Source organism: Felis catus, chromosome B3 (genome assembly GCF_018350175.1).
Source record: "Felis catus isolate Fca126 chromosome B3, F.catus_Fca126_mat1.0, whole genome shotgun sequence".
Classification (NCBI taxonomy): Eukaryota; Metazoa; Chordata; class Mammalia; order Carnivora; family Felidae; genus Felis; species Felis catus.
The window spans coordinates 147,605,303-147,620,401 of NC_058373.1; the positions used below are offsets into that span (position 1 = coordinate 147,605,303).

General features: G+C 40.3%; 1 long non-coding RNA gene and 1 gene segment (V, D, J or C); one reads left to right on the forward strand and one right to left on the reverse strand.

Annotated features, from left to right (window-relative positions):
* LOC123386317 overlaps nucleotides 1-15,099 on the forward strand; it is a 74,000-nt gene that overhangs the window by 43,654 nt on the left and 15,247 nt on the right. The gene's annotated exons all lie outside the window — the stretch shown is intronic.
* LOC123386307 lies at nucleotides 9,533-10,314 on the reverse strand. The segment is given in 2 exon segments: nucleotides 9,533-10,068; nucleotides 10,168-10,314. Coding segments are annotated over 2 exon segments (567 nt in total).

Sequence of the window (15,099 nt, forward strand, 5' to 3'; positions counted from 1 at the left end):
ATGGAGCAATCCTCTAAATCAAGGAGCAAATCTGTTCCTATAGAACTGACTTCATTTCCAGATAAGTGTGAGGACGAAGGTCTGGGCTTCATGTTGTGGGAGAGTCAGGTGCAGGAGACCAATAGTTTCAGTGGAGGATTCCTAACCTACTCCTGCTCACCTGCAGGAGAGAGCCAGAGCCAGGGACAGTGGAGGGAACAGCTCCTGTCAGAACACATGTGAGATTATGGCCTCAACAACTCTCCATTCAGAGGAGTCCGAGGTTGTAGGGTTCAATCTGTGGAGACTCCATACATCAGAGGGTGGTTGAACAAAAGAGTGCTCTCAAATGAAACAGAGTATCTCATCATGTGGTTTGGGAAAGAAAGTGATAAGGAAGGCCCAACCAAAACACTGTCACCATGGTCTGGCTGTGTAAATGTCCCAGGTCACAACACCTCTGTAATTATGGGACTACTACCCTTCCCTCCACATCATGTCTTTGAGTTTCACCTGGTTTGAGGTGTGCATCAGTAGTGTCACATTTCTGTGGCAAAGCATCCCATTGATGGAAGTTTCGTAGTTGGTTTATTACTTTATATTTAGAAAGACTTTTGCCTTATTCTGAGCTTCTAACACTAAGAAAGATGCTATAAATATTTACACACCATTTATTTTCTGAACATGGGATTTCATTTTTCAGGGACAAATACTCAGGAGTGGTATTTCCAGGTTCCTTTTTATGTCATCCATGTATAATTTCATAAGCGACAGCCAACAGTTTTCCAGAGCTGGTGTTTGTTTGTCAATCCTTCCTGCATTGTTTGAGGCCCCACGTATGCTGAATGCTCACCTGGATGTTGCTGTCAGTGTTTTCATTCCGGAGCCATTGGGATGTGTGTATAGGGCATCTATTGCGTTCTTGATTTCAATTTCCCTGACAGTCGATGGTGTGAAGAGTCTTCTCCAGTCTGTAACTAATGTGTCTATAACCTCAAGGATAGGATGTCTACTACACAAGGCTGTGCTTGTTTTATGGAGGTTTTTTTCCTTTCTTCCTATTGACTGTTGAGGGTTCTTAGCATATTCAAAATGCAGGTCTCTTGGTGGTTATGCATTTTGTGAATGTTGTCTCTTACTCTGTAACTTATCTTACTATTGGTATTCATGTGGGCAGATAAGTGTATTTGATTTTCACAGTCTATTGATACCATTTCTTTTTATGGGTGTTGTGTTGTTAGCTATAGTTTTCATTTTCTTGATGATTGCTTGTGACTAATATTTTTTTTAAATGTTTATTCTTGATAGAGAGAGAGGACAGAACGTGAGCGTGGAAAAGCAGAGAGAGAGGGAAACACAGAATCTGAAGCAGGCTCCAGGTTCTGAGCTGTCAGGATAGGGCCTGACAACGGGGCTCAAACCCTCAAATCATGACATCGAGACCTGAGCTGACATGAGACACTTAACCGACTGAACCAGCCAGGCACACCACTGATTTCTTGACTTACAATGTAACTAAATGTCTCGTTTTTTTCTGGTTTCTCTCAATGTTGACGTGTTCCCTATTTGGTCTCTGGTGACTTAGAGTTTTGTCGTTTGTTTTTAAATTTATAGACTCTGGCAAATCATTTTCGTGGCATGGTTTTTCCTAATATATGGAAATTAAGTGGAAATATATGAAATTGAAGTTCAAATTTCACAAGAGTTGCCATTCTGTGTCTCTTTGGCCAGACTGCTCATCAGATTTGATAGATATGCTCCTGGGGTCAAAAAACACGTTTACCTTTTCAGGTGGTGGGCTTTCTATAAGTCTCAGGATCCGTTGAGCTCTATGCACACAACTGAGTTCTTGACACAATTTTTCCTTCGCAATTCTATGTGAAACCCTCAAAATCCATTTTTTGCATTGCCAATTTTAGACACTTCATGAATAGAACGCATTGAAGCTCTTGTATCATTTCCTAAAATTATTTTACTCTTGCGTGTTTGGGACTGTAATTTTTCTTCTTCCTTCCAAGGGGAGCTCATATCTGCATTTGTGGAATTCTTCCAGGCTTCTCATCTCTTAAAACTTTTCCAACGTGCTGTGCAGTTTTTGACCAAATGAATACTTAGGTTTATTTGTACTCTACCACATTGGGTGATAGGAGCTGCGAGACAGGCTGCATCATATGGTTTTTTTTTTTTGTTGTTGTTGTTCCCTTGTATGTTATCTGTCATATTGAATGTTTATAGAACATCTAGCCCCTCACTTCATGAACCACTAACAGGGGACATGGTTCTCTTCAAGAGACAGGAAAGGAAGACAAGGGAGCTGAGACAGCAATTCGGGGAAGGAAACCCAGAGCTTCTCAGGAATCGTCAACTGTCCACACTTTCCAGTTCTGCAGATGTGGGTCCCTGCTGAGGCCCAACCTGGGTTCTTGTGCAGGTGTCTGGACAAGCTGCCCATGATGTGTGGGCACAATGGAGTTGGGAAGGGCAGCTGTGGTTTGAATTCCAGCCCACCTGGCACTGCTGTGAAAATTCATGAGTATGTTAATTTATGTCCACCATCAGTTAGGGATATAATGAGTAAATGCAAGACGTTAGACTCACTACCTTAGATTCCATGTTCATGACAATTTTTGACAACAATTCTACCTTCCTTTTTCCCACTGTTTAAAATTTTTAAGTTTGTGTTTAAATATTTGTTAGTTAACATATTGTGTAATATTAACTTCAGTAGTAGAATTTATTGGTTCATCACTTAAATTAACACCCAGTACTCATCACAACAAGTGGCCTCCTTAATCCCCAACACCCATTATCCCATCCCCCACACACCTGCCCTCCAGCAATCCTCAGTTTGGTCTCTAACCTTAGAGGTTTTTGTTGTTTTTTTTTTTTTTTTTTAATGATTTCTTGCTCTTTTTCCTCTTCCCCTAGATCTAAATTCCCCATAGGAGGAAATCATATGGTGTTTGTCATCTTTGACTGACTTACTTTGCTTAGCATGATAACCTCTATCTGCATCAACATCTTTGCAGTTGACAAGATTTCATTCTTTTTTATGACTTAGTAATATACTATTCTATACATATAGCAGATTAATCACATGGTGGACCTTTGGTCTCTTTCCTCAGTTTGCCTGTCATAGTTAATGCTGCTGTAAACATTGGGGTGCATGTACTTCCTCAAATCAGAAGTTTTGTATGCTTTGGATGAATTCCTAGTAGAGCAATTGCTGGAGTGTAAGGTTGTTTAATTTTTAGTTTTTAAACTGTTTTCTGGAATGGTCTGGGCACTTTGCATTCCCACCAAGAGTATAAAAGGGTTCCCTTCTCTCCTCATCCTCATCAATATCTGTTGTTTCCTGAGTTGTTAATTGTAGCCATTCTGACAGGTGTGCGGTCATCTCTCATTGTAGTTTTGATTTGTAATTCCCTGATGATGAGTGATGTTGAGCATATGTTCATGTGTCGGTTAGCCATCTGAATGCTTTGTTTGGAAAAGTATCTCCTCATGTCTTCTGCCCCATTTCTCCACTGGATTCTTTGTATTTTGGGTGTTGAGTTTGAGAAGTTTTTTTTTTTTATAGATTTTGGATAGTAAGCCTTTATCAGATATGTGGCTTGCAAATACCTTTTTAATTTCTGTAGAATGCCTTTTAGATTAGTTGATTGTTTCTTTAGCTGTGCAGAAGGTTTTTATTTTGATGAGGTCCCAGTAGTTCAAGTTTGCTGTTGTTTCCCTTGCCTCTCAAGACACATCTAGTAAGAAGTTGCTATGTCCGAAGTCCAGTAGGTTGCTGCCTGTTCTCCTCTCGGATTTGATGGTCTCCTGTCTCACATTTAGGTCTTTCACCCATTTGGATTTATTTTTGTGTATGGAGTGAGAAAGTGGTTCAGTTTCATTCTTCTGCATGTTCTGGTCCAGTTTTCCCAACACCCTTTGTAGACAAGGCTGTCTTTTTTTCCCATTACATAGTCTTTCCTACTTCATCCAAGATGAGGTGGCCATACATTTGTGAGTCCATATCTGGGTTTACTCTTCTGTTCTCTTGATCTATGTGTCTCTTTTGTGCTTGTAGCTTACTGTCTTGATAAGTACAGCTGTGTAATATAGCATGAAACCCATAATCATGAAGTCTCCCGTTTCTTTGTGTAGCGTAGATATTTCAACACTCCTTGCTCCTTAAATCCATGAACATTGAAGGTGTTTCCATTTCTTTGTGTCATCCTCAGTTTCTTTCACCGTTTTTAGAGACTTCAGAGCATAGATATTTTAACTCTTTAGGTATCCTATAATATTTGGTGCAGTTGTAAACGGGATGGATAGTTTTTTCATTTTTCTTTCTGTTTCTTCATTATTGCTGTGTAGAAATGCAGCCGATTTCAGTATGTTGATACTGTATCTTGTGACTTTGCTGAATTTGTGAATCAGTTATTGCAATATTTTGGTGGAGTCTTGAGTTTTTTATATAGAGTGTCATGTTATCTGTGAAGAGGGAATGTTTGACTTCTTCTTTGCAACTTGAATGCGTTTATTTTTTGTTGTTGTCTGTTTTTGAGGATAAGACTTCCAGTGCTGTGTTAAGTAGAATGGTGGGAATGGACATCCCTCTTGTTTTCCTGACAGTAGAGGAAAAGGTTTCTTTTCCTCACTGAGGATATTAGCTGTGGGGTTTTCATGTACGACTTTATGATGTTGAGGTGTGTTTCCTCTACCCCTTGTGGAGGGTTTTATCAACAAAGGATTCTGTACTATGTCAATTTTTTTTTGCACCTATTGAGAGGGTCATATCATTCGTATCCTTTCTCTGATTAATGCTATGTATTACATTGGTTTATTTGTGACTTTTGAACCACCCTTACAGCCAAGGAATAAATCCCACCTTGTCACGTTAAAGGATCCTTTTAATATCTTGTTGGGTTCAATTTGCAAGTATTTTCTTTCTTTTTTTTTTTAACGTTTATGTATTTTTGAGACAGAGAGAGACAGAGCATCAATGGGGGAGGGTCAGAGAGAGGGAGACACAGAATCCGAAACAGGCTCCAGGCTCTGAGCTGTCAGCACAGAGCCCGACACGGGGCTCGAACTCACGGACCACAAGATTATGACCTGAGTCAAAGTCGGACGCTTACCCGACTGAGCCACCCAGGCGCCCCTGCAAGTATTTTCTTGACTATTGTTGCCTTCTTGCTCATTATGGCTAGTGGCCTGTAAGTCTCATTTTTAGTGGGGTTTAATCTGGTTTGGAACCGTGATCATACTGATCTTATAGAATGAATTAGGAAGTTTTCTTTCCATTTCTATTATTTGGAACAGTTTGTGAAGACAGGAATATTCTATTCTACTTAAATAGAATATTTTACACTCTTCTTAAATATCTGGTAGAATTCACCTGTGAACCTATCTGGCTCTGGATTTTTGTGTGTCAGTAGATTTTTGATTAATGATTCAATTTCTTTGCTCATTATCAGTTTGTTCCCGTGTTCTATTTCTTCCTTTTTCAGTTTGTGTAGTTTACATTATTCTGGGAATTTATCCATTTCTTCCAGATTGCCCAATTTGTTGGCATATAAATCTCCAAACTATTTTCTCATATTTTAAATCTGTGGTGTCAGTCGCAATGCCTCCTGTCAAATTCTGATTATATTTACTTTCATCCTTTCTCTTTTGTTTTTGCCAAGTCTGCCCATGGGTTTATCATTTTTATTTATTCTTACAAAAACCAACTTATAGTTTCATTCATCTGTTCTACTGTTTTTCTTTGTTTCTATATCATTTATTTCTGCTGTAATCTTTTTTGTTTACCTGTTCCTGCTGGCTTTAGGGTTCATTTGTTGTTCTTTTTCTAGCTCCTTTAGTTGTAAAGTGGTTGTGTGTTTGAGACCTTTCTTCTTTCTTGAGTTTGGCCTGTACTGCTATATATTTCACTCTTCCATCAACTTTGCTGCATCCAGATGGTTTGAAACTGGCATGTTTTCATTTTCATTTGCTTCCATGTATTTTTTATTGCTTCTGTAATTTCCTGAAAATCTCGTTCCGCTTTTACTACGATGTTCTTTAACCTCATGTATTGGCGGTGTTGCTCAAATTTTTCTTGTGGTCGACTTCAAGTTTCATAGTGTTGTGGTTTGAAAATACGCATGGAATGATCTCAGTCTTTTTGTACTTGTAGAGGGCTGATTTGTGACATAGTATGTGATCTGTTCTGGAGAATGTTCCATGCACACTCAAAAAGAATGTGTCTTCTGGTGCTTTAGGATGGAATGTTGGGAATATATCTGTGAAGTCCGTCCATGTGTCTTTCAAAGCCATTGTTTCCTTATTGATTTTCAGCTTAGATTGTCTTTCCATTGTTGTAAGTGGAGTGTTAAATTTCTCTATTACTACCATTGTCTATTATCAATGAGTTCTTTATGTTTCTTATTAATTGAGTTATATATTTCAGTGCTTACATTTTTGGGGTATAAATATTTAAAGCTTCAGATCTTCTTGTTGGATAGACCCCTTTATGATGATATACTGCCTTCCTGATCTCTTGTAACAAACTTTGGTTTGAAAACTAGTTAGTGTGATATGAGTGTGGTACTACAGCTTTCTTTTGACGTCCATTAGCATGATAAATTGTTCACCCTACCCTCACTTTCAAACTACAGGTGTTTTAGGTTGAAACTCCTATGTCTTTTGATTGGATATTTTGCCCATTTACATTCACAGTAATTATTGATAGATATAAACTTAGTGCCATAGTGTTACCTCCAAAGTCATTGTTTCTGGAGATTTTCTCTGTTTATTTCTAGTCTTTGTTACTTTTAGTCTTCCTTTCCCACTCAAAGGGTCCCCTTTAATACTCGCATTGCTGATTTAGAGGCCATGAACTCCCTTGGTTTTTGTTTGTCTGGGAAATTCTATCACTCCTTGTATCTGCATGACTGCCTTACTGTACAAAGTATTCTTAGCTGCATAATTTTCAATTGTGCATGTTGAGGATATGATGCCACTCCCTACTTGCATGAGGGTTTCTGTAGAGACATCTGCCATAGTTTTTTTTATAATCTTCCCTTGTTAGTAAGCAACTTCTTTTGTGTTGATGGTTTTATGGTTTTTCTTTATCTGAATATTTTGTCATTTTCCTTGATATGTCTCATTGTTGGCCTTTTTGTTTTTATTTTAGTGGGTGTTCTCTCTGCCTCCTAGATATGGACGTCTGTTTCCTTCCCCAGCTTGTGGAAATTTTCACTATAATTCACTCAGCTAAAATGTATCCCCCTTTTTCTCCCTCTTATTCTTTTGGGACTCCTTTCAAAAGAATGTTATTACAGTTTATGGAGTTGCTGATTTCCCTAAGGTATGTTTGTGATGCAATATTTTAATTTTCCTCTTCTTTCCAGCTTCATTTTCCCCATACTTTTATCTTCTATGTCCCTTCCTTATTCATCTGCTTCTTTCAGCCTTGAGGTCATTATATCCAATCAGTTTCACATCTCGGTTACAACATTTAAAATTTCATCCTGACTAGTTTTTAGGTCTTTTCTGTTTGCAGTAAGGGTATCCCTCATGTCTCATATATTTTCCTCAAGCACAGCTAGTATCCTTATGATACTTTTTGAAAATCCTGTTTCATTAGGAGAGTTTTTAGAAATTCTGTTTGAGGCACATTAGTTTATGTGTTTTAATTGTATCCCTCACAATGACCTTTTATCATTTTTTCTTTTAGGATGAATTCCTCCATCATGTTGTTGTCTATGTCTCTGCCTTCTTAAATGTTTTAGGAACTCCTGTTATCTTTTCTGCTTCTAGGGTAGTATCTTCATTGAGGAGTGTTCACATATATCCAGGGCCTGACACTTCATGAAGCATTTATGTTCCGTGGCACTGTGCTGTCGTATTTTGGCTGCTCTGTCCCTCAGGACAGTCCTCTGCAGATTTTCTCCTTGCCTACAGTGGGGATTGTTGGACCTTGTCCCCAGTGTTGTGAGTTCTAACTAGGTGAGTTTGGTCTGCTTGTTAAAAGAGGCTAATTCCTATCTCCCCTAGAGGTGAGGATATGCCTCACTGTATGATCAGCTGACTTGGTGCGTGTGGGGGTTTGCAGTAGTCTTTGGAGGAAGGGGTGCAATGGTGGTCTGGTTGCCAGGCACTCTTTCCTAGTAAGCAAGCACTTGATGGGGGCTGGAGTAGGTGGAGCTTGGTGTTAGTGGCTCAGCTTCCACTGGGGATGCTGTGCTGCTGAGTGAAATCTGTCCATCCTGATTGGTGGGGGGAAATACTGGCATCAGCTCCCTCTCTAGTCCCTGGAGTTGGAGTTCCCAGCCTCCTCTGTTCAAGAAGCCCTCACACAGAGAGAACACTTGTGGGTCCCAGGCTTCTGTCAGAATTGCTTTCACCCTGTCTGTGTCCAAGCCATTGGCCCATCTGGTGGCACAGGGCTCGTATGTTTTATCTCAGGAGCTCGAGCTGGGTTTGAAAACTCCAAATTGTGTGAACTCAATATGACAGGGACCCCACTGATCCTCTGGGAGAGGGTCTTGATGTGCTGTGCCTGGAGCTGGTTTAGCCCAGATGGGTAGTTGCATGAATACTAGGGGCTTGGAGTTCATGGTGAAGAACAACCAGAAGGCAGTGTCCAGCTAGCTGCTCTCAGAAGAGGCTCCTGTGCTAATGATCAGGGAATTTTAATGGTGCCTCTCAGCTCTCCTGTCCTATTAGAGCCAATGCCCTGTCTCCCAAATGCACTTCACGAAGGGAATTGTCTCTCCCCATGAGACCCAGGGGATACTCAGACCACAGTTCCCCTTATGGGCCTCTGCCCTCCTCCACAGGAGCACTGCTGTGCCCACCAGACTCCATCCCAATGATGGGATCGACTTTTAAATCTTCAGTCTTTGAGCTCCAAGTTTACAGGAGGTTGACTTGTCATGATTAACTTCATGGGTTATCTTGACTGCGTCATGGGTGCCCAGATACTCCACGGTTTCTGTGGATGTCTGTGATGTGTTCCAGAAGAGATTGGCATTTCCATCCGTGGTTTCTTTCTGCCTGGGCACCACCCATTCCATTAAGTTTGTGAACAGAATCTGATGCAGATGGGGGACGAATTTCCTCATTTTTACTTCCCATGTGCTTGTATGAACTGGAATATTGGTCTCCTCTGGCCCTTCTTCTGAGAGTTACATCATCAGCTCTCCACGTTCTGAGACTAGACACTAGTCAGAATCAGACAAGAATTACATCACTGGTTTTCCTGGGTCTTCAGCTTGTGACAGTAGATCATGGGACTTCTCAACGTATTTAGTTATGGAAACCAATGACCTTTGGGTTGTGTTCCTCAGGGGAATCTTGACCAATACATGGAGATTGTTTGTCTCTCCTTTAGAGTAATTGAATAAAGCTGTAGCTCATTTTAAGTCCCGAGTAGCAAAGGGCTATGAAGAAAGTGTCACATTGTTTGACTGGGACAAGGGCTGGGTGAGGATAAGGAGGAGCTGTGGGATCCTGTGGTCCTGGCTGCACAGGGAGCGCATCTGGGAATCCTGTAAAGGTTCAGCTGTTGTGCCTCAGGAAATCTGTAATTCACTCATGTTGAGGGACTGGAGTAAGCAAGTGCAAACAACTGTGTCTTTGTGCATGGAAGCCCCAGACCCTGAGAGGAAACCTGCCTGTAACCTCCATCTGCACCTGCGCCTGGGAACACAAAGGAGAATTGTGCATAGTGTGCGCCCCCTGGTGGTGCTGATCCCCTCCAGGAGGGAGGTTTGTGTCTGGGCTCCCAGTGAGGTCCCCTCACTGTGTCTCTCGTACAGTAATATGTGGCCGTATCCTCGGTCTTGAGGCTGTTCATCTGCAGATACAGCGTGTTCTTGGCGTTGTCTCTGGAGATGGTGAATCGGCCCTTCACGGAGTCTGCGTAGCTTGTGCTACTTCCATCAGTATTAATATATGCGACCCACTGCAGCCCCTTCCCTGGAGCCTGGCGGACCCAGTTCATGTAGTAGCTACTGAAGGTGAATCCAGAGGCCACACAGGTGAGTCTCAGGGACCCCCCAGGCTTCACCAGGTCTCCCCCAGACTCCATCAGCTGCACGTCACACTGGACACCTGCAGACACAAGACATGTTGGTCAGGAAACTGTCACACATCCACTGTTTCACTCATACCCATTCACAGACTCAGTGTCCCTCGTTCACCATGAATTACCTTTTAAAAGAGCAACCAGGAAAACCCAGCCCAGCACAAACTCCATGGTGAGGTGTGTGTGTTCTGTGCTGATCACAGAATGGGAACACCTGGACTCCTGGGGTTGGGGCTCCTCTCCCAGCTGCAAGGTCGGGCTGGGTTGGTTTTATCAGCACAGAAAGGTCCCCATTTGCATGTCCTCTGACATATATATCAAGCTCCAGACTTAGATTTGATTCTGTAAAAGTGAATGACAGGGTTAGGGACGCACTTCTACATTAGTTTGTGTGGATGGTGGTGTGACAATATGAAGAATTCTTCTTTTTTTCAGTTTTGGATTTTTAACTTTATTAATGGAGGCTTCGGCATAATCTTTAAGAAACATTTACCTCAGCATGATCACGCATTATTTTCTCTTAAAATATTTTAATTTTTTATTAATTAGTATTTATTTTTAGTTTTAAAAATTAACATCCAAATGAGTTAGCATATAGTGCAACAATGATTTCAGGAGTAGATTCCTTAGTGCCTCTTACCAGTTTAGCCCATCCCCCCTCCCACAACCCCTCCAGTAGCCCTCTGTTTGTTCTCCATATTTATGAGTCTCTTATGCTCTGTCCCCTCCATGTTTTCATATTATTTTTGTTTCCCTTCCCTTATGTTCATCTGTTTGGTCTCTTAAAGTCCTCATGTGAGTGAACTCATATGATTTTTGAATTTCCTGACTCATTTCACTTAGCATAATACCCTGTAGTTCCATCCACATAGTTGCAAATGGCAAGATTTCACTCTTTTTGATTGCTGAGTAATACTCCATTGTATATATTTACCCCTTCTTCTTTATCCATTCATCCATCGATGGACATTTGGCTCTTTCCATACTTCGGCTATTGTTGATAGTGCTGGTATAAACATGGGGGTGCATGTGTCCCTTTGAAACAGAACACCTGTGTCCCGTGGATAAATGTCTAATAGTGCAATTGCTGGGTCGTAGGGGAGTTCTATTTTCAGTTTTTTGAGGAATCTCCATACAGTTTTCCAGAGTGGCTGCACCAACTTGCATTGCCTCCCAGAATGCAAAAGAGATCCTCTCTCTGCATCCTTGCCAACATCTGTTGTTGCCTGAGTTGTTAAGGTAGCCATTCTGACAGGTGTCAGGTGGTATCTCATTAGGGTTTTGATTGGCATTTTCATGATGATGAGTGATGTGGAGCATTTTTTCATGTGTCGGTTGGCCATCTGGATGTCTTCTTTTGAGAAGTGTCTATTCATGTCTTTTTCCCATTTCTTCACTGGATTGTGTTTTGGGTGTTGAGTTGGATAAATTCTTTATAGATTTTGGATACTAACTCTTTATGTGAGATGTCATTTGCAAATATCTTCTCCCATTCTGTCAGTTGAATTTTAGCTTTGCTTATTGTTGCCTTCACTATGCAGAAGATTTTTATTTTGTTGAGGTCCCAGTAATTCATTTTTGCTTTTGTTTTCCTTGCCTCTGGGGACGTTTTGAGTAGGGAGTTGGTGCGGCCAAGACCAAAGATGTTTTTGCCTGCTTTCTCCTCGAGGATTGTTTTTTTAATTTTTTTTTCAACGTTTATTTATTTTTGGGACAGAGAGAGACAGAGCATGAACGGGGGAGGGGCAGAGAGAGAGGGAGACGCAAAAACGGAAACAGGCTCCAGGCTCTGAGCCATCAGCCCAGAGCCTGACTCGGGGCTCGAACTCACGGACCACGAGATCGTGACCTGGCTACAGTCGGACGCTTAACCAACTGCGCCACCCAGGCGCCCCTCTCCTCAAGGATTTTGATGGCTTCCTGACTTACATTGAGGTCTTTCATCCATTTTGAGTTTATTTTTGTGTATGGTGTAAGAAAGTGGTCCAGGTTCATTCTTCTGCATGTCGCTGTCCAGTTTTCCCAGCACCACTTGCTGAAGACACTGTCTTTATTCCATTGAATAGTCTTTACTGCTTTGTCAAAGATTAGTTGACCATACATTTGTGGATCCATATCTGGATTTCGTATTCTGTTCCATTGATCTGAGTGTCTGTTCTTGTTTTTTTTTTTTTAATTTTTTTGGCATTTATTTATTACTTTTCAGAGACAGAGACAGAGCATGAGCGGGGGATAGTCAGAGAGAGAGGAAGACACAGAATTCCAAGCAGGCTTCAGGCTCTGAGCTGTCAGCACACAGCCTGATGTGGGACTATAACTCACGAACTGCCAGATTGTGACCTGAGTCAAAGTCGGATGCTTAACAGACTGATCCACTCAGATGCCCCTGAGTGTCTGTTCTTGTGCCAGTACCATACTGTCTTGATGATTACAGCTTTGAAGTATAGCTTGAAGTCTGGGATTGTGATGCCTCCTGCATTGGTTTTCTTTTTCAAGATTTCTTTGGCTATTCGGCGGCTTTTCTGGTTCCATACAAATTTTACGATTATTTTTTCTAGTTCTGTGAAGAATGCTGGTGTCACTTTGATCGTGATTGCATTGAATATGTAGATTGCTTTTGGTACTATTGGCATTTTAACAATATTTGTTCTTCCTATTCAGGAGCATGGAATCTTTTTCCATATTTTGTCTTCTTCAATTTCTTTTATAAGATTTCTATAGTTTTCAGTGTAAAGATTTTTCACCTCTTGGTTAGATTTATTCCTGGGTGTTTTATGGTTTTTGTGCTACTGTAAATGGGATAGATTCCTTGATTTCTCTTTCTGTTGCTTCATTATTGGTGTATAGGAATGCAACCAATTTCTCTGCGTTGATTGTATATCCTGCCACTTTGCTGAATTCATGAATCAATTCTAGCAGTTTTTAGGTGGGGTCTTTTGGGTTTTCCATAGAGAGTATCATGTCATCTGTGAAGAGTGAAAGTTTGACCGCCTCCTGGCCAATTTGTGTTGTCTTTATTTCTTTGTGTTGTCTGATTGCAGAGGCTAAGACTTCCAATACTATGTTGAGTAACAGAGGCGAGAGTGGACATCCCTGTCTTGTTCCTGACCTTAGGGAGAAAGCTCTCAGTTTTTCCCCATTGAGGATGATATTAGCATTGGGTCGTTCATAGATGGCTTTTATGATCTCGAGGTATGGTCCTTCTATCCCTGCCTCTGGAGGGATTTTATCAAGAAAGGATGTTGTATTTTGTCAAATGCTTTCTCTGCATCTATGGAGAGGATCATATGGTTCCTGTCCTTTCTTTTATCAATGTGATGAATCACGTTATTTGTTTTACATATATTGAGCCAGCCCTGCATCCCAGGTATAAATCCCACTTGGTCGTGGTGAAGAATTTTTTAATGTATTATTGTTTCTGGTTGGATAATATCTTGTTGAGGATTTTTGCATCCATGTTCATCAGGGAAATTGGTGTATAGTTCTCTTTTTAAGTGTTGTCTGTGTCTGTTTTTGGAATGAAGGTAATGCTGGCTTCATAGAAAGAGTTTGGAAGTTTTCCTTCCGTTTCTATTTTTTGGAACACCTTCAAGAGAATAGGTGTTAACTCTTCCTTAAATGTTTGGCAGAATTCCCCTGGAAAGCCATCTGGTCCTGGACTGTTGTCTTTTGGCAGATTTTTGATTACTAATTCGATTTCCTTACTGTTTATATGTCTGTTCAAATTTTCTATTTCTTCCTGTTTCAGTTTTGGTAGTGTATATGTTTCTAGGAATTTGTCCATTTCTTCCAGATTGCCCATTTTATTGGCATATAATTGCTCATAACTTTCTACTATTACTGTTTTTTTTTTCTGTTGTGTTGGTTTTGATCTCTCGTCTGTCATTTTTGATTTTATTCATTTGGGTTCTTTCCTTTTTCTTTTGATCAAACTGAATAGTGGTTTATCAATTTTGTTAATTCTTTCAAAGCACCAGCTTTTAGTTTCATTGATCTGTTCTACTGTGTTTTGGTTTCAAAAGCACTAATTTCTGCTCTAATCTTTAGTATTTCCTGCCTTCTGTTGGTTTTGGGTTTTATTTGCTGTTCCTTTTCCAGCTCTTTAGTCATAAGTTTAGGTTGTGTATCTGATATCTTTCGTCCTTCTTTTGGAAGGCCTGGATTGCTATATACTTTCCTCTTATTACTGCCTTTGCTTCATCCTAGAGGTTTGCGTTGTGGTGTTATCATTTTCATTGACTTCCATATACTTTTAATTTCTTTGTTAACTGCTTGGTTTGCCCATTCATTCTTTAGTAGTTTCTTCAGTCTCTAATTATTTGTTACCTTTCCAATTTTTTTCTTGTGGTTGATTTTGAGTTCATGGCATTGTGGTCTGAAAATATGCATGGTATGATCTCGATCTTTTTGTACTTACTTAGCGCTGATTTGTGTCCCTGTATATGGTCTATTTTGGAGAACGTTCCATGTGCACTGGAGAGAATGCATATTCTGTTGCTTTACGATGAAATGTTCTGAATATATTTGTTAAGTCCTTCTGGTCCTGTGTGTCACTCAAAGCCATTGTTTTCTTGTTGATTTTTTTGATCAGGTGATCTGTTCATTATTGTGAGTGGGGTGTTGAAGTATCCTACTATTATGGTATTCTTATCGATGAGTTTATGTTTGTGATTAATTGATTTCTATATTTGAGTGCTCTCACAATTGGTGCATAAATGTTTACAATCGTTAGGTCTTCTTGGTGGATAGACCCTTTGATTATGAATGATGTAATGCCATTCTGCATCTCTTGATGCAGTCTTTATTTTAAAGTCTAGATTGTCTGATATCAATATGGCTACTCCGGCTTTCTTTTGTTGAACATTAGCATGATAAATGGTTCTCCATCCCCTTATTTTCAATCTTAGGCGTCTTTAGATCTAAAGTGGGTCTCTTGTAAAAAGCATATAGATGGATCTTGTTTTCTTCTCCATTCTGTTACCCTATGTCTTTTGATTAGGGCATTGAGTCCATTGACGTTTGGAGTGAGTACTGAAAGATATGAGTTTATTGCTATT